Source organism: Saccoglossus kowalevskii, chromosome 7 (assembly GCF_978046115.1).
Source record: "Saccoglossus kowalevskii chromosome 7, keSacKowa6.1, whole genome shotgun sequence".
In the NCBI taxonomy this organism is placed as follows: domain Eukaryota; kingdom Metazoa; phylum Hemichordata; class Enteropneusta; family Harrimaniidae; genus Saccoglossus; species Saccoglossus kowalevskii.
In genome coordinates this window covers 35,519,264-35,546,365 of record NC_140647.1, presented here as the reverse complement: position 1 = coordinate 35,546,365, position 27,102 = coordinate 35,519,264, and the positions used below count along the sequence as shown (strand labels likewise).

Here is a 27,102-nt window from a genome sequence, read left to right as displayed (position 1 = left end):
GAACCACACGTCTCTCTGCAGTACTCTCTACACTCCAACAACACATTAGTACCAACAGTGAGAGGCACGGTACTATTATAACAATTATCTGGAACAACAAGAGTCAATACATCAAACACACCATCGTTACCAAAAGCCTCCAAGGGAAATGTCAACTGCAACTCAAGGTACCCCAAAAACGGTACATGATGACCTCCTGCACCCTCGATGGACAAGAAATCAGTTACCGGTTTAATGGACAGTTCCGACAAGTTTTGCTTGTAGAAAGACTCACTAATGGTGGTTACCTGAGAACCAGTGTCAATCAAACACTTACAATTTACACCATTGACAGTTGCCATTTCCTCATTAGCTTTACCAACGATCCTATTCATCACACTTGCTGAACCAAGGAGGACATGTTTAGGGCTCACCATCAATCTACCTACTGCTCGCCCTGTGGCAGAGGCAGCTTGACGTTTAAATTCTTTGTCCACGTACCTGGAGTTTTATGGTTTGGACAGTTTTTCACGTAATGTCCTTCCTCACCACAACCGAAGCACGGCCCCTTAGCTGGTCTTCTTTCTTGTGGCCTTCCTCTTTCTGTTTGTGTAGACTCTTTATTCTCTAATCGAGCTAACCGTTCTGTCAGTTGTTGGATTGTCTTCCGAAGCTCACGCATTTCAGAAACAGATTCAGTTGATTCTTTCTCTGCAACCACTGACTGTCGAGCCTGGCCAGAACGAGGTTGTTTTGTAGTCACCTCACTCTTGCTTTCCCTCACTTCTTCTACTGCCAGTCTTACAACTTGTAGTAAGCGATCAAATGATTCACAACCTCTGTACTCATGCCTTGCTATGTTCTTCACCTGTTCCTCTCGTAGACCTCTCCAGAACACAGTCCTCAGCGTTTCATCCACAGCTGTGTCTGTTATGCCGCCACGGTCTCTTGCCTTATGAATGGCTAATTCTAAGCGACACCCATAATCAGCACAACTTTCACCTTCTTTCTGTACACTATTGTAGAATTGCTGTAGCAATGTTGCACCACTTTCCACAACACCATACCTTCCTTCCAACTTAGCAACAATGTCATCCAAGGTGGCACCTGACCCTAAGCGCATAATGATTTCATAGGCCTGACCTCTTAGTGACCTTCTGATAATAGGGACCAACACGTCAGAACTATGAGTGGCACGTAAACACTCAATCTCATACTTCCAGGCGACAAAACTAACATCAGCCTTGTTACTTGCAATACCAGAAAACGTGGACAGACGTGGTGGTTGAAACATGGCTGGCGGCAACATTACAGGAATATTACTACTGTAATTACCAGAAAGGTTATTAGTAGTTGTTCTCACCTTGGAGCCATCTGACGACTGGTCAGGTATAGGTGGTGGCGTTGTATTATTACCATCGACATGTCTTGCTTTATTTCCATTTCTTCTAAGCTGTTTTCTCATGAAAGAAGGAACTAGAGCAACTGTTAGTACTGAAGAGCCAAGTTCAACCTTATTGAGTGTGTTAATGGCCTGAAGTGCATGTGTTTTATCAGCATATTGAAACAGACCATATCCCTCATGTTGTTGTGTTTCAGCATCAATCGGTAACACAACCTTAACGATCTCACCAAACTCCTGAAAACGTTCTACAATTTGTTCTTTACTGAACTCAGGGGGAATATCATCAACAAGTACAGAACACTGCATGTCATTCTCAGGAACACCTTCAGAAGCCATTATTAAGCAGTATGTAAAAATGACCTAAGAACTGTGAAAATACAAGATGTTAATGATGCAATTTATGTTTACAAACGGAAAAAAAAAGAATATATATTCTAGTGACCATGTAGCATACACTATGTCTACCAACAGGGGATAATTGTAACAATGTAACAAATGGCATACACTGGTAACTGCACAAGGTGGATGACACTTGTAGTATATAAAAGTTTGCACTGTAACAGTATTAGGTACACTGAATGAATAATATTAAGTAAAGGATACACTGTAGCACATGGATGGTCACACTGTAGCCACTTGCTTCAAGTTCAAAGTAGACTGTTGTGACCTAACACCTAAGTGTTAAAAATACTAAGATTCTTAAAATTTGTAAAATACACTGTAGAAATACAAAAATACAAGTAGAATGATGTAAAATAAAATATCAATGCACAACAAAAAGGGTAGTGGGAGTCCTGACCAAACTAGTCCAATTCAACTCACTATACTACTACTGTACACTAAGGGTGCTGTACAAGCACAGCCTATAATTCAAGTTTTCAAACAGTAGATACACAACTTAAAAATACAGCAACACAGCCCCAAAAACGTTGGGCGCCAAATGTAAGGGTAGGGTACTCAGGTATTTAGCAACAATACCAACCCCAGTGCAATTATAACACTATATCCACTAAGATAACGACTGTGTGCTGATCGGACTGAATGATCGTGGGGACTAATACGCGTTGGTGTTGCTCAACACAATATCAAATAGTTAAATTAATAAAGACACTACTATGCAAAACATACGTCTCATAGATGTATTATTGGAATGCACTATCCTAGTATATACATGTAGTACACATTGGTGGATAAGAATAAAAGATACATAACACACGGGGTCAGAAATACAATTTACACTATAGGGGTACTATAGTGATAGATGCAGTTCAATATACACACGATTCAACTAAAATGTCCTATTTACTGGATTGTCCCACGTCGGCCCGGGCAACGTAGATGACCACAGGAAGCTAGTAGACGGTAGATTGACACATTCGGAGAATTCCTCGGAGATAAGGCAGCAGCCAGATACAGGAAGTGAGACGAACAATCAAATTCAGCAAAACGGTTCAATATAAAAAAATGTCAGAACATCAGGTACAAGAATAAACACTTCAACGCAGAACTCAGATAACAACAAGAAATGTCACGAATTTCCCTCACCACGCAAATTTACTCATTTGCATAATGCACATGTGTAGACCAACCTCTAAGACGATATTGTCATATCACGGCTATTTGTCAACAGAACTGTCAATAATGGCTCAGATACTGCTGCTGGCACTAAGAGTTCAAAATCTGTACGATAGAGTCATACACACACCCTTCAGACAATGCTAACACGATCCCGAAAGCTTCACGGCACCAACGTAGCAACCAGCATAGGAGGCAGCCATCTTGTACACAGTAAAACACACTATTGACTTATGAGGGCGCTTTTGCACACAAACTGTGAGGGCGCACTAATACAAAATACATATATCCTACACTATTTACCAAAATATTCCCCTGTCCGATTTCGAGAATCTTAGGGTCGTATACTGGGTTGAGTATTAAATCTATTTTACATGTGTTATGAATTTCCTCTTTATTATCATAGAACAAGGCCTTCGTACACGACGACTTACGCATATTTATCATGGTAATCACAGAGGGACAATCTTTTACTGTCAGACCAGTACAAGACGAAATTTGGTCTGCACTCATTTCAATGTAGTAAGTTTCATCTTCATTAACCCCAAAATACTCTGCAACTGACGTTACCTTCGTGCGCCCGTTCTTTGCTGTATTATTGTCGAGATGCTGAGGTTTATCACCTAAATCATAAGGGAGGGGCATAGGCATGACTATCACTTTATACACTTCGAATATGTCGTTTTTTATAGTAATGGGGATTCCAACCTTTATGTACACATTATTGTCTGTACGCCGAAATGTCACTCTCGCATTATGGTAATAATAATTCAAATTCGTGTATGCTATATCAAAATTAGGATATTTCTTTCGTAGCTTCTTTCGCACTGCCCTTAAAGCATCCCCTAACACTCTCGGTCATACCAACTGCAAAGGTAACCTTTCTTGTAATAACACGTCAATCGAACCCACCCTACGTTGTGTCTCCCTTTCAAGTAACTGTAACGCTTGTAGGCGTTGAATAGCATATCGAAACATTAAATGTGTGGATCGCCGTTCATAATTTAATTCTTTTTCTAACGCCTCTTGATTTAGTTCCATTCTGTTCAAGCGCTTTCTCCATTGCGATAAATCAGATACGATCGAATAAATGGCCTCATGATTTTCCTTAATCCCATTCAGAGCATTCCCTATTCTTTTATTCGTTGTGAAAACATATGAGTTTAAATCATCTTCGTACGCAACAATTTGATCTGTCATAACCTCGGTGGAACTTTCCAATGCCGCTACATGCCGTCTCAAAATATTTACGTCGTTCGACGTGGCCGTTCCGAATAAAGATTTCGATACCTTCCCTACAAAGTCTAATAATCCCCTTTTCTGCCGTTCATTTCCCAAATTCTTTTTCTCTATCTTTGGAAATAACACACGAATCGCTCGTTCATCTCTCGAAATATGATACATATAGAACTTATTCTGTTGTTCGACTAACTTCAAAGTTTCCCCGTATTCCTCACAAAACTTCGGAATGAGGTGAACTGTTTCGTTCGAACATAATGACTCATTCACACTCATCATAGGAATATCTAAATAAGGTATTGCGAACGTATGATGCCAGTACGTTAGGCTGTTATCGATGTTTGCTACCCGTTCAAACAATACTCCATAATTGGGGCGCAGAACATAATCTCTCATCTGCACAGACGGTTTCCATCGTACGACCAGTAATACACTAATAAATATCAACGCTATTCTCATCTTGACATCAATTTCTCGGGAGACGCACTATAAATTAGTAATGAAATGAAAAGAAAGGGGTATGACACATGATAAATGAAAAATTCGTGGCCAATTCTCAATTTGCGTGGTCGAATGGTAGAATTAAGTACCCACCTAAAGCGTTTCCTATGTTCTCATCAAATTGTCCATGGCGTCACCGCCCGGCGTCTTCATGAAAGTGTGACCCCCAACACCAAACCCGTACGTAGCTATAGTGCGGACATAACACTTCCATGTAATTTAAACTTAGGCTTTATCATGGATTCTTTCCACGCTCCTTGAGAAATGATCTCGTATGAATGAATTCGTTAAGTATTATCGTTAGTAATGGATGATGTGCGTCCCAGGGTCTAAATAACACTCGTCTTGTCACACACTAATCTCTTTTTAATATACTTCTAAACCATTAATCAACTTTTCCCGCCTTCTTTTATTCGCTCTTGTCGATCCCATAAGGGGTATCGGATGGTCTTCTAAAAATAATCTCGCCTGTTCGTTTAAATTCTCATAACATTCCCAAGAATTTTGATCTTTTGGGTACCCCACCCATTTAATAAGATACTCTTTTCTACCGTTCCTTAGCCTACCCTTAATAATCTTTTCGATACCAAAATATCCGCTATTCTTACTATTCATCTCTGTGTCTCTGGGCCCTACCGAATCATTTTCTCCTTCGGGTATATCATCTAAATTAGGAACATTTTCTCCAGGAATTTCCGTTTGAGTGGACGGGGGTTCACTTTGCATTTCCGTACCCCTCTCATCAGCATTCACGATTTCAAACTCAGGGGCTTCCTCAAATATATCTCCTTCATTTTGTTCTTCGCGTAAAGCTCCGCGTTTCAGTTTGTTTACATGAACTATATTTTTAAATATTTTCCCATCGCATACGCGTTGCAATCGAAAGTTCACGGGAGATACTTTTTCGAACGTGCGATATGGGCCGTGCCACCGATGTTCTAGTTTTTTACTCAATCCCGATGTTGCTTTAGGCGTGTACAAATAAACAATATCCCCAACTTGGAACGTACTTTCTTTCGCTCTCCTGTCAAAATAATATTTCATTTTTTCTTGATTAGCCTCAATGCATTTTAAAGCAGTCTCATGGGCAACCTTTAATTTTTCCTTCAGTAATTCCGCATAATCTCGGGGTACTTTATTCTCTTGTTCTGGTTCTAATAACACTGTGTCTATTGGCAACGTCGCCCGTCTCCCATATGTTAAGTAAAACGGTGTTTCTTGAATCGTTTCCTGTTTAGTTACTCTATACGCAAATAACGCGGCCGGTATAAATACATCCCAATCTTCCTGTCTAGAGTCGCAAAACATACTTAATATTTGAATTAATGTTTGATTAAAACGTTCCGTATTCGCGTTACATTGTGGATTATATGGCGTCGTGTTTGCTTTTCTGATTCCAAACATTTGGCAGGTCGCTTTGATTACTTCCGACAAGAAATTTTGACCCCTGTCTGACAAGAGACATCTTGGTGCTCCGTACCTGCATATAATTTCATCAAATAGAATCCTAGCTGTTGTTCGAGCATTCATGTTTTCCGTCGCGAACGCCTCGGCCCATTTCGTAAAATAATCAGTAAACACAATAATATACCGATTTCCCGCCCGAGTTTTATGCATGGGCCCAATAAAATCAACTCCGACCCTATGCCAAGGGGCTTCTATTTTTAACGGTATCAAGGGGGCCTTGGAGCATAGTTTAGGAGATTTCCTAGTGGCGCAATCTACACACGTGGACACCCAACTATGGATTTCAGAAGCCATTTTTGGCCAATAATAACGCTGCCTGATTGAAGCATAAGTTCTTGCAAACCCAAAATGACCTGCCGTTACTTCATTGTGAAATTGTTCTAAAACGCGATTTCTTAATTTATGCGGAATGACTAACTGTTTTACGCAATCCTGTTCTTTACTAAATTTACCCTTGGGGAACCAGAGGTGATATAATTTTCCATTCTCCATAACATATTCGTCTCTAGTATATGCTAATATTCGCGCCTTGCGCGGTTCAGGCAGTAGGGTCCCGTTTATTAAATAATCTATTATTTGGCTTATCTCTGGGTCGGCTCGTTGCATTTCGCTAACATTACACCAGCCTGTTTCTGCAGGCGTTCCACCGACTACATTTTCTTCACAATATACGTCTACTGTTCCTTCATTATTAATTTCCGGTTGGACTTTATCAGTCACTAAGGATACTATTCCAATCAAATCATCGTCCTCCTCTAATTCTGTGATCGTTTGGGGCCCCTCATAGGTACGTCTAGACAATGCATCCGCGTTTTGGTGAACCTTACCGGGCCTATGTACAACTTCAAAATCATACTGTTGTAGGGCAATGACCCACCTTCCGATTCGGCCCTTAGGTCTTACTAACCCAAATATATACTTTAAACTTGAGTGATCTGTTATTACCTTGAACTTTGCGTGCCTTAAATACGGGTCGAAGTATTTAATTCCTACCACTACGGCCAAAGCCTCTAATTGTGTTATAGGATAATTACGCTCTGCCGGGGTCAACGCCCGCCCGCCATACGCAATAACTCTCTCACGTCCGTCTTGTATTTGCGATAAAATAAAACCGATGGCTTGGCCAGAGGCGTCGCAACTTAATATAAATGGCTTCTCAAAATCGGGGTATGCCAATATAGGCGGATTTGTTAGCGCTTCTTTCAGCTGTTCGAATGCCTGTTGACATTCTTCCGTCCATTCAAACGCAATATTTTTGCTAGTCATTGTATTCAAAGGCCTGGCTATTTTCGCATATTGGAACACTAACTTTTTATAATAATTACAAATACCTAAGAATCCTCTCAAACTTCTTACATCACGTGGAACGGGGAAATCCCTTATGGCTGCACATTTTTCTGGATCTGCTCTGATACCGTCCTTACTTATCACGTGACCTAAATAATTAACCTCTCTACACGCAAAATTACATTTTGATAACTTCAGTTTTAAGTTAGCCTTTCTTAACCTTTGGAATATTTGATTCAGGTCCCCCAAATGTTTCTCAAAAGTATCGGAAAATACGATTATATCATCTAGATAAACTAAACAACTTTTCCAATTCAATCCCCTAAGCACAATATTCATGAGCCGTTGAAATGAATGTCCACTCCCAGCGACCCCCATCGGACATCGGTTAAATTGATAATTCCCAGCATGGGTCGTAAATGTAGTGAGTTCACGACTATCTGGGTGTAGGTCTAATTGGAAATATCCACTTTTTAGGTCAAGCGTCGAAAAATATTTGGGTTTGGCTATTCTCAAGGAGTCAAAACAATCCACTATTAAGGGTAAGGGATATGGTTCTAATTTTTGATTGCATTCAACTTCCTATAGTCGACACAGAATCGATAAGCACCCCAGGTTTCGTAACCAAGACAACCGGAAAACTCCATTCCGAAACAGAAGGTGAAATTATATCTTCAGATAACATATCATTAATTTGGTTTTCAATCTCTGATCTTTTTTGAGGAGTGACCCTGTATGGCCGACAACTAATTGGGTCGGGGTCGCCTACTAATCTTATTCTATGTTGGATTAATTTTGTGTGACCCATGTGTCCTGCAATTTCGGCAAATATATCTCCATTCATATTAAGGAATTTCCTTAACCTTTCTTTTTGTTCAGAGTTTAAATCTGCCCTCGCCATGTCAATATTGAAAGGGTTTACTGTTTCACTAGGGTGATCATCGTACTTGAACTCATTCAAACTTAAGTGCTCCCCCTCTGAGCCGACGTTAATTATGCCAGTATCCGGGGTCAAACATTGTATCATTCCAACTTTAATGCCTCGAGGAATTTGAATTTCTGTGTCTAACGGATTCATTACTCTAATTGGCACTTTATTCTTATGTATTTCAAAAATGCCTTTTGCAGTCAATAACCCGTACTTAGATAAATTATTCACGCACTTATTTTCTGCAATTACTCCGTTTGGATAATGATATCGAGTTTTACAAGTCATAATTTGCTGTGTCTTGGGAGGAATTGTAATACTATTTTGTGTCCATATTGGCGACTACGGTCTCAAATGAAACTTTCGGGATGAGAAATCAATAACTGCTTTATGTTCCGCTAGAAAGTCTGCTCCAATTATCACATTACTTTTTGTATAGTCGACAATGTGGAAAGGAATAGTCACTTTTTGACCCGCTATTTCTGCCCTAACATAGATTCGACCCCTGAGCGGAACTATTTGACCGTTCACAGTACGTGCTGAACTTCGAAGGGGGGGATATATTTTACGATTTCTCAAGTTTGGAAAGTTTCGTATGAAACTTCTTGAAATAACTGAAATCTCAGCTCCCGTGTCTACCAATGCCCATACATAATCATTATCTAATTTTACTTTAATTACATTATTTCTATAGATATCGGTTGATGCTGAACACAAAAGAGGGCTGTCTACCATTCTTTTCTTATGGCTAGTCAGTCTATTCTCCGCCCTTACTAAAATAGACTTTTTGGGTTTAAATTACCCCCTTGTTTTTCGTTATCACAATTTTTAGCAATATGGCCTTTCGCCCCACAACTATAACAAATTATATCTTTCGAATTTCCTTTTTGTGCTTCCCTTCGACACTCCCTTGCCCTATGACCCCTTTTGCCACAATTATAACAATTTCCACTGAAATAATTTCCACGGCTGTAACAGCCGGCTGCTGAATGACCCTTCTTATTACAAATGCCACATATCGGAATTGTATTGAATTGTCTACCTTGGTAAGTTAGGTTTGAACCAACCTGACTCTCTGGTCCCTGGAACTGCTGCGGGCTGTATACGTACTGCGGTCGATGTTGTTGTAATAATTGTTCAGTTTTCTGTGCTAACCTTTCCACGCTGAATTCAATCGCTGATAGATCTGCGCCATTCTTTTTTTTCTCGCCTTCCTGCATCTGACAAGCTATCTCACTCAGTCTGGCTCTTCGTCTCGCTTCATCAATGGTTTGAGGTTGATGGACAATCACCTGACTCTTGATGTCATTCCGTAGCCCGGCGCGAAAATAACGTAATTGTTCTTCGGGTGTTTTACGAAGTCGGGCACAACGCGACTTGATATTTGCCGCATAATCTTCTACGGATTCGTCGGCCCCTTGCTTTCGCTCAGACAGTTCTTGTTCTAGTATCCAGTCTAAATCGGCGTTTTCAAAATATGCAATAAAGGCCGCCGTTAAAGCTTCATAATCATCTCTTACTTGGGCTGGCAATTCATTTACCCACATCTCGGCTGGGCCAGTCATCAACATTCTGAATCCTGCCGCTTTTCTATCATTTGGCAGTTGGTTAAAGTCTGCGTACGCATTAAATCTCTGTAACCAGGATGTTGCGTTCTCTGATTGTTTACCTTTAAACGGAGCTGGCCCGATTCCCATGTTGACAGGCGTTGGACGATTTTGAAGATCTTCCACCACTTCTTGAATTCCTTCTACCGCTTGTTGTGTCATTCTTTGGTCTCCAGCAATGGCTTGTGTCATTTGTCCAAGATGTTCCGTTAAAACTTCACGAATTCCTTCCATCATGTATGTCTTTTGTCTTGTAATCATACAGTGTTCCCAGGATGATTTTTGTGTTGAACACAATGCCCGGGTTCTCCACCACGTATCAGGGGGAAATTCTCTTCTCTCTCGGGTTCTCCACACTTGCCAGGGGGGAAACTCGTCTCGTCTCTCTATCGTCCCCTTGAGGTACGGGATCGGGAAAGTCACTTTAACTTTACAGTCAAATAAGGCACACACAACGAAATACGTTTCAGCTCTCGTCTTAGTCGGTCAATCGAGCACTCTATCAGACACAGCGCCCTGGGGAAAAAATCCCCAAGACCAAGACTGGACTGCCTCAAGGCTCGCCCCTGGACTGGACTCTCTCGGACTGCGTCTGTCGTGGAGTATTCGCCAAGACCAACTCAAACTCTCTTTATTCATTTTCAAAACTCTGACCAATTACAATGCAGTAAAAAGACTCTAGGGCGTAACCTTCAATCATAAAGCCAATCAAACTAAGTACTGAATACGTCATATCTTTTGATTAATCGTTCACTACATTAATAACTACGGTCGTCAGAATAGCGACGGTATATTGTAATTAGTTCCAAACCACTGAGCCAAGTTCCGTCCAAAACTTCAAATAGACCTACACGATGACAGACATAACACAGCAATTCGCTAATAATCAGTTAATTAAGTCGACCAACAGATACGCGAAAACAAATTCATGACACATCCCTTCACCCAAACTGAGATATGCCTCTTGGCATTGCACGTTCACAAATCAAAGATACCGTCCTCTACTCATCGTCATACAGGTTAAATACAATACTAAGAAAAGGAATAAATCAAAAGAGTAAAACACTAATTAAGTACAATGATTATAAAGTCTAAATACAATGGTTATAAAGTCACAAATATCAACGGTTATAAATCAAAAACAAGGGAAAGGCTACCAAACGACTCACTTTTCTCAAAACGGTTCGCTGAGATAACCCGTCGCTTCACTTTCTCCGTTACTAAGGTTACAAACTCTATATCAAAAGGTCAAAAAAAACTAAGGCGTGGCGGTGTAACCATGCGATCAGCCAATCGCTGCAGTCGACAGCATGATCACGTGATTACCAGGGATGCGTCTCTCGGTTAAAGCATTGCAAAGCGGTAACTAATAAAGAATGAATAAAAAGCTATTAATCAAACTCTTGTCATATACGCTTATAAACTTCAACTGAACTCACAAGTCTTTAATCTAAACACAAGTCATACGGCGTGGAAACAGAATGCAAAGACAATGTCGCTTTCATAACACATTACTTCTCTGGCAATAAAGACGGGAAAAAGACTAAAACGATTGAAACTACTAAGTTACATATAATCCTGTCAATCATGAACAAAAGCTTGCGTTATCAAACAATACTTACATAAGCGCACCACACTATCATTTCAAAAAGACATTAAAAAACGTTACAAAGGTGCTATCAACTCAAAAAAGCGTCAGAAGTATTCCGGAAAACAACACATAAACAAAAACAACTCTTAAAACGTCGATATCTCTGTACATCGACAAATCTCAAAACTCTGAAAAAACTCATTGGGGCATTACTCTCCCCCTCATAATCCGTACTCATAAACTCATTAAAACACCATGAAACTTCACAAAACTCAAAACACTGTGTTGCAAATACTCGTCCACTGAAACGCGCTTAAATCGTTATAAAGGACCTCGAACGTCACTAAATATCATTTCAAAACAAAGATCTGGGCGCTTACATAACATACAATTCGACATCACTAAAAGAAACGGTAAAAACGATAGGAAAAGCAAGCAATACATTACATTACTGAGCAATAGGGTTAGGATTCTGGAAAAGAGTTCAACGTCCTTGAGTTACACAGTGTCAGTTACAGTGTCCAGCGAGCGGTTCTCTAAGCAATACACAGATAGCTAAAGTCAAAGTCTATAAGCGTCTCCTCTTGTCATCGCGTTAGCCGGGTCGTTCTTTCATCTTCTTGTCTTTAATGTCGCTCAATTCTTAATTATACAGTCATATCCGGTACTCATCCTTCATAAGGGGTTCAGAGGTCTTCATCTCTTCAGCGTCGTTCATCGGTGCCATACTGTTAACGGTGTTAGTCGTCGAGCGCGGTTTCGTCTCTGCCATCGAGCCAGTTAGTTCGGTTCACAAGAAAGACACATCTTCGCCAATTCACTTTTCTTCACAGGATGTCAATGTGTGTTAAACACCTGCCCGGATTCTCCACCACGTGTGATAGGTATTTTTGATGGTTAAAAACCTTTCACTTAGGTAACCGGGATTCGGTCGTTTCCACGCTAGGCTAACAAAAGACACACACAAGCTTCGTTCATGTTCCCAAAAACGATTCTCTGCCAAGTCCCTGGTTTTCACCCGAGACAGCATTAAATCCATCTTTATTTCTTGTCACCCCTTAACCAATTACAATCAGTATAAGAGACTCCAAGGCCTTTCCTTCCAACAAACAACCAATCACATGAACGTTTTACACATCATAATCAATTAATTACTCGTCAAGCTGTCTAGAGAAAACATTTCTATACATTGTCAACGCTAACTAATATTGATGGGGTAATAATCTCGCACTAACATTCCACCAAGATACTACCTTAGTTTAAAATCGCAAACAACATTGGTTTAGAATTACAGCTACTGTCTTGTATCTTAAAAACTGCAGAGTCATAAGATGTTTTTGGTTGATTTCGACCAGCTCGCCATCTGGTCTTGTCATTAACCTTTATCAGTATATGTCATGGCAACCACTGTCAAACTGACTGAAATATAAATCATGATAGTAGGAAAAAAAGTCACAGAAAAAATATTTTACCTTTCGATAGAGACGAGTTTTACAGAGGCAAAAGCTTAGTGTACTCCTTATTAAATGGCGGCAATTGTTCTGTGTACATATCCGGGAATAAATGTAGATAAACGTTGTGTCGTCACAGGTGAACAAGGATTCCGATGCATTTGTGGCTGGGTCATCGTGTTGTGGAAGACGATCAAATATTTGATCAAAATAGCTGACCAGCTCCTCTACATATAGTAAGTCATGCTGCATGATGGCTTTCAGATAACTCATTACAACTTCTATATCACCTAAAGGTAAATTTATAGTGTATGGATAGTCCCAGCTGTTGCATTTTACGCCATGCAAATTGTGTGAAGTGATAGAAACAACCCTAACTGGTGATTCGACGACCAAACACTACAACATAGCTCTGTGAATGATAACCTCAAAGTCAATGACAATGGTTTTGATGTTGACATCGCTTGAAACAGCTCTGCACAAGTAGCACAACGAAGTAAGGCGTACACCGCATGACAATCCAATAACGCATAAACCATGAATTGTGCCAACATGCAAAAATTCGGTGAGAGTAATATCAGGTCCATTGTCATAAAATAACAAATTCATCACCTTTATCTACTTCGCAAAATTCTTCAGGACTTCGGTGCATTGGTGATATATTTGTCCATGCTTATTTTGGGGTTTTTAATTAAGCATACTGCAAAATACTGGTGATTTTTTTTCTACTATGCACCGTCTTTAACGCCCTGTTCAACACAAGATTCATTTGAAAGAGTACCTGTAATATTTACACATGTAAGCACGGTAACAACTTCACATGTATCGCATTGATGACTCCGGTCAGTGTAAAATTATCAACAAATACTTTCTTGTCTTCATGGTTAGGGTATTATGCTGACGCTACAACACCCATAGTCTCAGGCATACCTGAAGTTATTTTCCAGGATGAAGGTCAAGTATGCTGTGCAGTCAAACAGATACGATTTTGCAAGGCTTTATTTTACAGCATGACTGAATTTAGTATTGAATATGATCTAGACGGCCTGAGAGAAGAACTAATGTACACACATTATGAGTGTAGTTTTACAGACAAAATTTCCTTAGGGTTGTGGATGACAAAATTGTTTGGAAATGTTCGTGAGAACAAATTAATGTTGAAGAATGGCTGGTGATGACATTTGTGTGTACGTCATATTGTTTGATTCAGGTACTCAACTGCTGAGTGAATGCAATCGAACAAGCTATGAAAAGTGGAACAGTGGTCTTCATCTGTAAGTTTGATAAATTCTTTGAATGTGAAAAGCATGACAGTAGGTTACAAGATATGTTGTCTTACAAATGGGATCCAGGTTTACAAAACACCTCGTTTCCCAAATTTGCATCTAACAGAGGCACATGTGTACCAAAAATAATCGTTATTGATTTGGGGGCTTCAGTAGAAACATGCAGGAGATAAAGGTCTCAGTTTTACTTGTGCGGCATGACGACCACCGTCAGGTTGTGATTGAAAAAATTTCCCCCACCCGAAATAAATACGTCTTGTACAATTCACTAGCCAGGCCACTCAGTTGTGTACATATCACAAATGTGGGTTACCTGGAAGATACCATTCGGATATATCCGCAGTCATATCTAAGAACATTTCTTTCAGTATTGTCAGTCTTTGGGACACTTTGATCATCTATGATCTGTTCAACTTCCTTTTGTCATAACAAAATGTCTCAAAAAATACCTGAGTGATAATTGCCATAGTTGCAGTTGACATATATCCATTAACTTTGCTGTATAGAACCTGTACTTTAGATAGCCTTACTTTATCAAATGTTTAGAAGACATATTTATTTCGCTTTGATGTTAGGCGTCTCAACTTTCTCAATTAACAGATACCCCAGACAACACCATGCTGCTGAAAAATATTGTTGTACTGGGCCTTCTTCTTCATTTCCTTCCACCAATTGCATCCTTTATTGAGTATTTGGATAGTGTCTCTACATCAAAAAACTAAATGTCATTACAAACCGACACCGCACAATTATAAGCTGTGTTGTGTTCATCTTGTTAGCAAGGGCCAATAAGAAAAAAATGATGATACTCTGAACGTATAGATAGTGTAGCAGCTTCTATTGCTACCTGATCTTGTTGCACGGGGGGGGGGGGGCAATAATACCTAGGTCCTATTGCATCCCCATTTTCTATTGCATTCCAATCAATGTGTAATACATGACAGAACTATACATCTTGCTATAAGCTCAATGACATGTTTAAAGAAGATCACAATAGTTCAAAATAAAAAAGCTAAGTTTATGTATATGCTTGATATTGCGTAAATGCCATTTAATGTCTCAACTTGGTAAAATACACAATAATATTTTGCAGTTTATCATGTGTTGTACCCCAACCATATATAGTTACTATCAAATAAAAAAACTAGAAAACTTATTATGGGCTAATAATTGACAATTAATATGGGGGTGCTGTGGAAACTAGCCAGGATCTATTGCACCCCAGTTAGCATATATCAGTTTTTATATCCTACAAAATATTTGTAGACTATTGTCAAGTAATATGAGGAGGTGCACTAATAACTAGAATCTATATATTGCACTCAGCATATATAAGTTTTTATATCATACACAATATTGTATTGTTAAGTAATCTGAGGGGTGCCCTCGAAACTAGCTAGGATACTATAAAAATGTTTGTATAGTATTGTCAAGTGATCTGAAACTAATGTGTGCTCAATGGTTGCTGAGATCAAAGGAAATAACTGGATTTAGCTAATTTGCATATCTTTGGGTTGGGTGTGGTCATATTAATAATACGTAAAAGATGACTTCTGATGATAAGAAAGCTATTTTGAAATTGGTTTCTGAGAAGTTGGTTCTGAGGTTCTGAAAAGTTGGTTCTGATTTCTAATGTCTGAAAAGTATATACTACCGACGTACACGTACTCACCCAAATCACAACACTGACAGGTCAGGGATAAAATGAACAATTACATATTGAATTTACTCTAAATTATTTTCATTTGAAAAATGTAATGTATTCTGTATTTATTTTCGCTGAAGATAAGATTCACTCACTCACTCAGTCTCATCTGGGCCATCTGGCGCTTGAGGCAAAACAAGAAATTTCTATCTGGCTCTGTCAGCTGCCATCCTGGGGGCAGTCTCAAGGGACATTGTCTTACTCATGAGCTCTTTTTCTATTGCTCTTCTTCAGGTTTCTCTTGGCCGACCTCGGTTTCTCCTCCCTTGAGGCGTCCAATATAATGATCTTTTTGGGAGAGAAAATGATGGCATGTGGCATACATATCCCAGCCATCTCCATCGTCAGATTTGGATAGTCTCTTTAATTGATGTTGTTGCTGTTCTTTCCCAGAGGTTTTCATTTGAGATGGTGTTTGGCCAGGTGTTTTGGAACACTTCTAACTTTCTTTCGATTGAGGAAGTGTTTTTTTACAACACACGAGCCATATAGAAGGACGCTCAGGACATTGCTCTTGAAAATCTTGATCTTTGTGTGGATGCTAAGTCCAGTGGATCTCCAGATAGATTTGAGCATTGCAAAGGTTTGGTTTGCTTTGCTGATTCTTGTCTTAACCTCAACACAGTCACCATTTGCTGTCATCTTGCTGTCCAGATAGACAAAGTCCTTTACATCCTGTCCTATTGGGTTTCCACTCACAGTGATTGGGTTACTCGTTGCAGTGTTGCTTCTCAGGACCTTCGTTTTCTTTTCGTTGACTGTTGGCCTACAGTACTGGCCGTCTGGCTGAGGCTGTCATACTATGCTGTGCACCTTGGTACCGGTGTGAAAGTAATGCTATATCATCCACATAATCCAAGTCTAGATAAGATTCAGTGGAAATAATATCCAGCGAATATACCTTTTTTTTCTATATTTTAAACTTATGGAACTGGCAGATATTTGGTATATAGCCTGCTAGCCCAAAACGTGTAAAGTGATATGATTCCTTACAGGTTATCATGACATTCTGCCATTTCACAAATGCTGTGAAGCTGAATTTCGTAGGCCGACCAGATAATGCGATTGTTGGGGAATGGGTTGAGAGCTTCATTCTATAACATGCAAGAAGGTGTTTTCTCATTGCCCGCTGGTTAAATCCATCATCCGCTTGCACGGTGTTGTTCCGTTCGGACATTCCTCCCTCCACAACACCGCTTTGCCAGAACATCCACCTTGAAAACTCAAGATGGTTAAATATTGCTGTTTTACAATTCTTTTGATGAAGCACTGGCATCTCCCACCAATAGTTGAAAAGAGACAGAGTGCACACTTCCATTATGTAAAATTTGGACTGCCTCTTCTCGCTCTCTTACTGACATCATACTGTATGTCCTGCATTCCGTTCAGCAGAGTAAACTGGTTTCAACCATTGCATGGCCACCTCGATGTGCTTGACAGTCAGACAAAAACATTCTGAACTCAAAAGATCTGCTAATTCATTTAGGTGTAAATTTGCATCCATGTTTGTAGGCTCTGTTTTTAGCTCCACTGTCATCCGTCGAAGATGAATGAGCGGGTGGTCTGGACCTGTAGTCGCCTGTGCGTTGTCCGTCATCTTTTGTAAATGACTTCTTCTCCCAGACCGTAAGCTTAGATCATGCTATTTATACGTAGCTCAGGTACCTGGGGTGGTCCTCATGGCATCACATCCAAATCTCTATTTTTGGGGACTATTTTTGGTCAAAAATTATTTTTTCAACAACTGCTTGTCAGATTGCATTGACATTTGGCATGAATGTTCTTGACATGAACTAGACTCTGACTTACTAATTTAATTAGACCACATGCAAGTAAATATTTTTTACTTCTTCTCCAAAACCAATGTTTTTCAAAAATGTTGAATTTCAGGTCAAGGTCATTTCAATGTTTATATGTATTGCTGCTATTAGACAACTAACAGTTTGAAGGTAGTCTTTTTCAGTATACATTGTGTTGGGTACTGAACTACCTAGGGCAATATTTTCCAATGTCCTTCAACTTTGGCTCCTGTAGATGTATAGGCTTTGCCGAATCTCTCAAAACAACAGAACATTCATTTACATTTATGATGAACATGATGTACCTAATAAAATAATATAGAGTAATCAAAGTATAATAGAAATCCCACACGCGGGATATTCATGACATTTTAAATTTGGAGGGGGCAATAAAACCACGGGAGGCAATAACACCTAGCTAGTATTGCCCTGGGTGCAATAGGAACTAGGTGTTACTGCATGGGGTGTAATAGGATCTAGGTACTATTGCAGAGAGTGCAACAAGAACTAGTACACTAGCATGGTATTCTGTACAGTAACAATTGCTTCATTTCCCTGTGAAATCTTGTATTTCGGTTTCTGAATCATTATTCAGTTCATTCTGTCAGTTGTAAATTATTATACTATTTTGTCCTCCTACAGGGGGCATGTAGATTGAAACTCAAATAAGGCTTTCTTGGTTAGTCTGTCTGTATCCATCTATTTGTTATTTAATCTAGCTTAGGAGTATTTTGAAATTGCGCACGCCGATTAAAATTTGCAATTTGTATATTAACACCAGCCGACTTTTAATATATTATATAAATCATTCAAAGCCCTACCAATATCAAGTAAATAAGCATATTAGTCGGGAATACTGACGCTATAGCATTTGTAAACCCGAGGCTGTTCTTTTCTTTTCAAACGAATCGTACGTGAAACAGTGAAGTTTAGAATTGTAAACCTACTCGAACCCGTACAATTACCTATACTAATTATTTGAGGGCACTGTTCCGTTGGGCTCTGACCGAACTGAATCGAACCATGGCAGATCTCGGCTCTCGTTCGGCTCCTGACTGTATGAACGCATTGGAGATAATCTCCTGTTAATCGGTGGGAGGAGCAGTAGTTCGGCTCCGGTAGAATGCTGCCATGTGAACATAGCAAATATCTTTAAAGGTTCGTAACTAAACACCTAACAGCCATATCAGTCGCGTACCGGGGGCACGGCTCACAGCGGTCCGCCACTTTTATGTGAAAGTTGTTTTTAACGCGTGCCGCGCCCGCCCGAGCCTTTAATCGAGAATTGAAAATATCGACACGAAATGAACAAATCTAACAGTGAGTCACCAAAGGTGGACTTAAAAAAGAAAGTCGAAAATGTTATTATTACATATAAAAAGCAATCGGGCTGGTATTTTTCAAAAAGTCAAAAATGCAATTGTTGACGGACGGCGGACGAACGACGGACGGATGGGTAAGTGGATGACGACGAACATTCACCTTTAAGAACAGTTCTGCTCTGTCATCTTCGAGGACAGCGGAGGTAAACACTCACCAAATGTACTCTATGTTTTGCATGATGAGTAGGCGTATGCGTTCATGCTTAGACCTGAATGCATACGTTTATTACAATAGTTGCACACAGTTTAATTATTGAATTTCACTTTATATATGAGAAGAGCTATGTTCATTACAAATAACCACTATAAAAGAAATCATTTCCTCTACATTTCAGTTGCAAGTAATTACATTGGTGTTCATCACTTTCCTGAACACCCACTTTCACATTATAGTAAGTAAATGTGTACATGTAGTTCTTCCAACCCAAAACTGTTCAATTAAACCTACCCTGTCTGTATGAAAAGGAAATATTGCAATCAGATTTCAATATGGAAATCGCCATCCCGTGGCAATGTATCTTCTTTTCCGTCAACTTGATTGTTTCTTCATTAACAGAATAGAATGTGTGAAGTACCGTATTTTTCTATGTATTTAACCTTGAATATGTGCAGAATATAATTTCGTCGTCAGTTAAATGTTAAGCCTAGAAGTATGCATAATTCTTGTCTGACGGTTGACGAGAATAGATGATTTATACCTTAGATAGCATTTGCATGCAATTTCAGTTACTAGGCAATTTCGTAGGAAAAAAAATAATTCAAAATTAGGGCGCTGAAATGTGTACCGCTGGAGCAAACAATTTATTTTGGATGCTGAAATGAAAGGAAGTTCGAATCAATTGCTGCGTGTGCATAATTCATGACAGTGCTTGTACGCCTTACATAGAGGGCCAGCAAGGGGTATTTCGTAAGCTGTAATCAATTGTTTTTATTTTCGTGAAGACAAAACATAAATTCGTGGATATTGGTAAGGTGTAAAATGTAATCAGCTATTTTATTCGTCCATAATTTGTAAAAAGATCTTATTTTTTGTAAGCGTATAAAACATTTTTCACATCTGATTCAAATATTGTAATTAGTACGCAATTTCCAATTTTGATTCTTAAACACAAATTATCAAAGATATTATAAAAATGTAATTAGGAATTAGCTTTATATGTAAAGTGTAAAAAAACTGTAAGTGGAACTTTCATTTTATTTTGTGTAAAAACGTAAAATAGAAAACTGTGTCACTTGTTTCAGACATGATGATGCAACTGATATACACATAAGACCGTTATTACGACAGAATCGGGTGAAAAGGTCATTTCCAGGCAAGAAAGATGCTTTTTGAAATTTCAAACGTGCTAATTTTGATCACCTCAATACTCAATTAAGCATAACGCCTTGAAACATAACGCTTAGTGCATTTGACGTCGACGAGCATGGTGCCCGACTATTCTGTGATGGCGCCATCAACGATATAATATAATCGATATAAAAATATGGTCAAATAAAACACCTCCTAGCTGTCATAAATTATTTCCTATTTTTTACCCGTAACGAGAATATCAAGGGGAGTTGTTTTAACAGCAATTTGGCCTAGCCTCGCCGCGTATAGTTGTGGAGCTTACGGCGAGCTTTCTTTTATCATTGTACTATTCGGGACATGTTGGCAATTGGCTAAAGTTGTGAATTTGTAATTTTCATAACAAACTATTGTGGTTAAACTGCAATGTAAACTTTTGAAATATTGAAGGAGCTCACTATTCATATGGCTGCATGTATTTAACTTCAGCTTATACCGTAACACAGTACCTATAGTACCTTGCACGAGACGCTTAGTCATCAGAATGGACATTGTCCATTGTGTAATATAATTGTAGAGGCTGGGAAACCTCGTGACTTCAACTTCAATGTGTGACCTAAATTGAACTAAACGAGTCAATTACAAACTATTCAGCTCCAGTAAATGTCGTTGTTCTGTGTACATTGAATTTACCTTAGTAACAGTGATTTCCGGGAGTGGCTTTCACTGCGTCATTCACGCTCTTCCGTTCTGTTTCACCTTGTACCGTATACAAGTGGCAAGAACCCTATTTTCGTTGCTAAACCACGCTGGCCGTAGTTGGTGTTAAACAGGGGTTGCTACGTGTGACTCATGATCAGTCTATTCTGAGTCAAAAATTATACATACACCAATTAGTTCAGGAACCAAGTGCTCAAATTAAAATCTTTGTTCTGATGCAGCCCCCCCCCCCCTGTAAAAAAGACACACGACATTTATTAGTTAGATGTAATATTTACCGTTCCAAAAATGTGTATTTTGGAGTTGGGTTGATGGTAGATCTCGAGGTGCCAGCCTTTAAAATTAAAACATGACGTAATTGTCTTAATTACTTGATATTTAGGTAAAAAATATGTAATATATCAAATGAAAGGTATGTTGATGTATATTCAATTATGAAACACAATTATTGATCAGAGCAAGATTTTTTGATTTGATTTATCCTTATTTCAGTTATGAAATTTGGTCATTTTGTTTTTTATTTTTTTCATGAATTACTTAAAGCGAGAGGGTCGTCACCTGCGCACGCGCGGGAATTGGGTCCCAAGCGATGATAACAACACGCGCTAAAAACGCAAACCTGGGAACAAAGAATAGTCAATGTAGCAAGTATCATATTCAGATCTGTCATTTAATAAAACATTTACTGTTTGTTCTATAATTAGGACACTGAAAGCAAAGCATAAAAGTGTGCAACGTGCGCCATAATTTTCTACGTGATCGATTTTAACGATGGGGACTACTCGAGCCTTCGTATTCATTATACATAATATTCGTTGTAAATATATTGAAACAAATAAAGTTAACAAATTATGTATAGCCCAAACTAATTTGCATAATTATCTAAATGAAGAACGTAATAATAAGTTTCGCTTGGTTCAGTTGATGACATGACTAAGATGGCCACCATTCGGTCAAAACTAATATAATCCCCAATCACCTGAGATGTACCTGTTAAGTATTATGACGTATTATATCAACTTATAGCCAGACTGGTCAAGGCACCCGCGGACGGGACTCTAATTATTAGTCACTGTCTCGTATTTCCGACTAAAAAGTGGTTTTAAATCTATAAGGTGAGTGAATTTGAATACGCTGCATAGTTATATGCGCCAATCATCCGTGTTTAAGACAATATAAAATGTATATAAATATATGCAACACTTCAGTTACGTATCTATTCTCGCTGTCAATAAGTTACCAAATGAGTCCCAATATTTGTGTGTTATCCTGATTGGAACACAATTGTTAAGCCACTATTTTGGTATTTGCTACTATTTTGGTACCGTGTCAATAATGAGCGGCCTAGGTGGCAGGAAAGCCCATTGAATACTACTATTGAGCAAGCGGACAATAACTACTTTTGACAATAAAGACCGCCATTAGTATCCAATTTTACTTACTACTTGTTTGTACATTAAAATAACAACGTTTGGCATGAGAATAAAATAAATTGAACGTATGTTCTAAATTAAATGTTTCTTGCAAATGGATTTGATGACAAAAATTTTTTAACAGTACAATTGTACACAAATTATACTTCACTAGAGGAATAGTACCAAAATAGTGGCTCATGTCGGGAGCTGTTATACTTCACTATATGGATGGTACCAAATAAGTAGCACATATAATTTAATTGTCAGGAACTGCTATACTTCACTATAGGGATGGTACCAAAATAGTAGCACATATAATTTAGTTGTCGGGAACTGCTATACTTCACTATAGGAATGGTACCAAAATAGTGGCAAATATAATTTAGTTGTCTGGAACTGCTATACTACACTATAGGAATGGTACCAAAATAGTGGCACATATAATGTAGTTGTCGGGAACTGCTTTACCTCACTATAGGAATGGTACCAAAATAGTGGCAAATTTAATTTTGTTGTCGGGAACTGCTATACTACACTATAGGGATGGTACCAAAATAGTAGCACATATAATTTAGTTGTCGGGAACTGCTATACTTCACTATAGGGATGGTACCAAAATAGTGGCAAATTTAATTTTGTTGTCGGGAACTGCTATACTACACTATTGGGATGGTACCAAAATAGTAGCACATATAATTTAGTTGTCGGGAACTGCTTTACTTCACTATAGGGATGGTACCAAAATAGTGGCACATATAATTTAGTTGTCTGGAACTGTTTTACTTCACTATAGGAATGGTACCAAAATAGTGGCACATATAATTTAGTTGTCTGGAACTGTTTTACTTCACTATAGGAATGGTACCAAAATAGTGGCAAATATAATTTAGTTGTCGGGGACTGCTATACTTCACTATAGGAATGGTACCAAAATAGTAGCCCATATAACTTAGTTGTTGGGAACTGCTTTACTTCACCATAGGAATGGTACCAAAATAGTAGCACATATAATTTAGTTGTCGGGAACTGCTTTACTTCACCATAGGAATGGTACCAAAATAGTGGCAAATATAATTTAGTTGTCGGGAACCGCTATACTACACTATAGCGATGGTACCACAATAGTAGCCCATATAACTTAGTTGTCGGGAACTGCTTTACTTCACCATAGGAATGGTACCAAAATAGTGGTACATAAAATTTAGTCGTCTGGAACTGTTTTACTTCACTACAGGAATGGTACCAAAATAGTGGCAAATTTAATTTAGTTGTCGGGAACTGCTATACTACACTATAGCGATGGTACCACAATAGTAGCCCATATAACTTAGTTGTCGGGAACTGCTTTACTTCACCATAGGAATGGTACCAAAATAGTGGCAAATATAATTTAGTTGTCGGGAACCGCTATACTACACTATAGGAATGGTACCAAAATAGTGGTACATAAAATTTAGTCGTCTGGAACTGTTTTACTTCACTACAGGAATGGTACCAAAATAGTGGCAAATTTAATTTAGTTGTCGGGAACTGCTATACTACACTATAGCGATGGTACCACAATAGTAGCCCATATAACTTAGTTGTCGGGAACTGCTTTACTTCACCATAGGAATGGTACCAAAATAGTGGCAAATTTAATTTAGTTGTCGGGAACTGCTATACTACACTATAGCGATGGTACCACAATAGTAGCCCATATAACTTAGTTGTCGGGAACTGCTTTACTTCACCATAGGAATGGTACCAAAATAGTGGCAAATATAGTTTAGTTGTCGGGAACCGCTATACTACACTATAGGAATGGTACCAAAATAGTGGTACATAAAATTTAGTTGTCTGGAACTGTTTTACTTCACTACAGGAATGGTACCAAAATAGTGGCAAATTTAATTTAGTTGTCGGGAACTGCTATACTACACTATAGGGATGGTACCAAAATAGTAGCACATATAATTTAGTCATCTGGAACTGTTTTACTTCACTAAAGGAATGGTACCAAAATAGTGGCAATTATAATTTAGTTGTCGGGAACTGCTTTACTTCACCATAGGAATGGTACCAAAATAGTGGCAAATATAATTTAGTTGTCGGGAACTGCTATACTACACTATAGGGATGGTACCAAAATAGTGGCACATATAATTTAGTTGTCTGGAACTGTTTTACTTCACTATAGGAATGGTACCAAAATAGTGGCAAATATAATTTAGTTGTCGGGGACTGCTATACTTCACTATAGGAATGGTACCAAAATAGTAGCCCATATAACTTAGTTGTTGGGAACTGCTTTACTTCACCATAGGAATGGTACCAAAATAGTAGCACATATAATTTAGTTGTCGGGAACTGCTTTACTTCACCATAGGAATGGTACCAAAATAGTGGCAAATATAATTTAGTTGTCGGGAACCGCTATACTACACTATAGCGATGGTACCACAATAGTAGCCCATATAACTTAGTTGTCGGGAACTGCTTTACTTCACCATAGGAATGGTACCAAAATAGTGGTACATAAAATTTAGTCGTCTGGAACTGTTTTACTTCACTACAGGAATGGTACCAAAATAGTGGCAAATTTAATTTAGTTGTCGGGAACTGCTATACTACACTATAGCGATGGTACCACAATAGTAGCCCATATAACTTAGTTGTCGGGAACTGCTTTACTTCACCATAGGAATGGTACCAAAATAGTGGCAAATTTAATTTAGTTGTCGGGAACTGCTATACTACACTATAGCGATGGTACCACAATAGTAGCCCATATAACTTAGTTGTCGGGAACTGCTTTACTTCACCATAGGAATGGTACCAAAATAGTGGCAAATATAGTTTAGTTGTCGGGAACCGCTATACTACACTATAGGAATGGTACCAAAATAGTGGTACATAAAATTTAGTTGTCTGGAACTGTTTTACTTCACTACAGGAATGGTACCAAAATAGTGGCAAATTTAATTTAGTTGTCGGGAACTGCTATACTACACTATAGGGATGGTACCAAAATAGTAGCACATATAATTTAGTCATCTGGAACTGTTTTACTTCACTAAAGGAATGGTACCAAAATAGTGGCAATTATAATTTAGTTGTCGGGAACTGCTTTACTTCACCATAGGAATGGTACCAAAATAGTGGCAAATATAATTTAGTTGTCGGGAACTGCTATACTACACTATAGGGATGGTACCAAAATAGTGGCAAATATAATTTAGTTGTCGGGAACTGCTATACTTCACCATAGGAATGGTACCAAAATAGTGGTACGTAAAATTTAGTCGTCTGGAACTGTTTTACTTCACTACAGGAATGGTACCAAAATAGTGGCAAATATAATTTAGTTGTCGGGAACTGCTATACTTCACTATAGGGATGGTACCAAAATAGTGGCAAATATAATTTAGTTGTCGGGAACTGCTATACTACACTATAGGAATGGTACCAAAATAGTGGCAAATATAACTTAGTTGTCGGTAACTGCTTTACTTCACCATAGGAATGGTACCAAAATAGTGGCAAATATAATTTAGTTGTCGGGAACTGCTGTACTTCACTATAGGAATGGTACCAAAATAGTGGCAAATATAACTTAGTTGTCGGGAACTGCTTTACTTCACCATAGGAATGGTACCAAAATAGTGGCAAATATAACTTAGTTGTCGGGAACTGCTTTACTTCACCATAGGAATGGTACCAAAATAGTGGCAAATATAATTTAGTTGTCGGGAACTGCTATACTTCACTATAGGGATGGTACCAAAATAGTGGCAAATATAATTTAGTTGTCGGGAACTGCTATACTTCACTATAGGGATGGTACCAAAATAGTGGCAAATATAATTTAGTTGTCGGGAACTGCTATACTTCACTATAGGGATGGTACCAAAATAGTGGCAAATATAACTTAGTTGTCGGGAACTGCTTTACTTCACCATAGGAATGGTACCAAAATAGTGGCAAATATAATTTAGTTGTCGGGAACTGCTATACTTCACTATAGGGATGGTACCAAAATAGTGGCAAATATAATTTAGTTGTCGGGAACTGCTGTACTTCACTATAGGAATGGTACCAAAATAGTAGCCCATATAACTTAGTTGTCGGGAACTGCTTTACTTCACCATAGGAATGGTACCAAAATAGTGGCAAATATAACTTAGTTGTCGGGAACTGCTATACTACACTATATGGATGGTACCAAAATAGTAGCACATATAATTTAGTTGTCAGGAACTGCTATACTACACTATAGGAATGGTACCAGATCTGTTATTATTCGATATACGATTGGTACAAAAATAGTGGCATGTATTATTCTGTTACCGAGATCTGTTATTATTACCAAACGCTTCAGCGTGGTATTAAGAGTTTGTTTTCAGGGGTGGGTGATACCAAGGTGGGAAATGGATGCACATATGGGGTTAATTCCTTGAATTGCAATATAGAGGGTTCAGGCTGAAATACAATATAC

General features: G+C 38.6%; 1 protein-coding gene across 1 annotated transcript; it reads right to left on the bottom strand.

The window, feature by feature from the left end:
• Positions 1–3,817: 3,817 nt before the first annotated feature.
• LOC146740960 (uncharacterized) lies at positions 3,818–10,222 on the bottom strand. The gene is made up of 2 exons (XM_085501920.1): positions 9,449–10,222; positions 3,818–4,684 (listed from the first exon to the last, which is right to left on the bottom strand). The coding sequence occupies exons 1-2, from the start codon at positions 10,220–10,222 to the stop codon at positions 3,818–3,820; spliced, it is 1,641 nt and encodes a 546-aa protein (XP_085358046.1).
• Between the last annotated feature and the right edge of the window lie 16,880 nt (positions 10,223–27,102).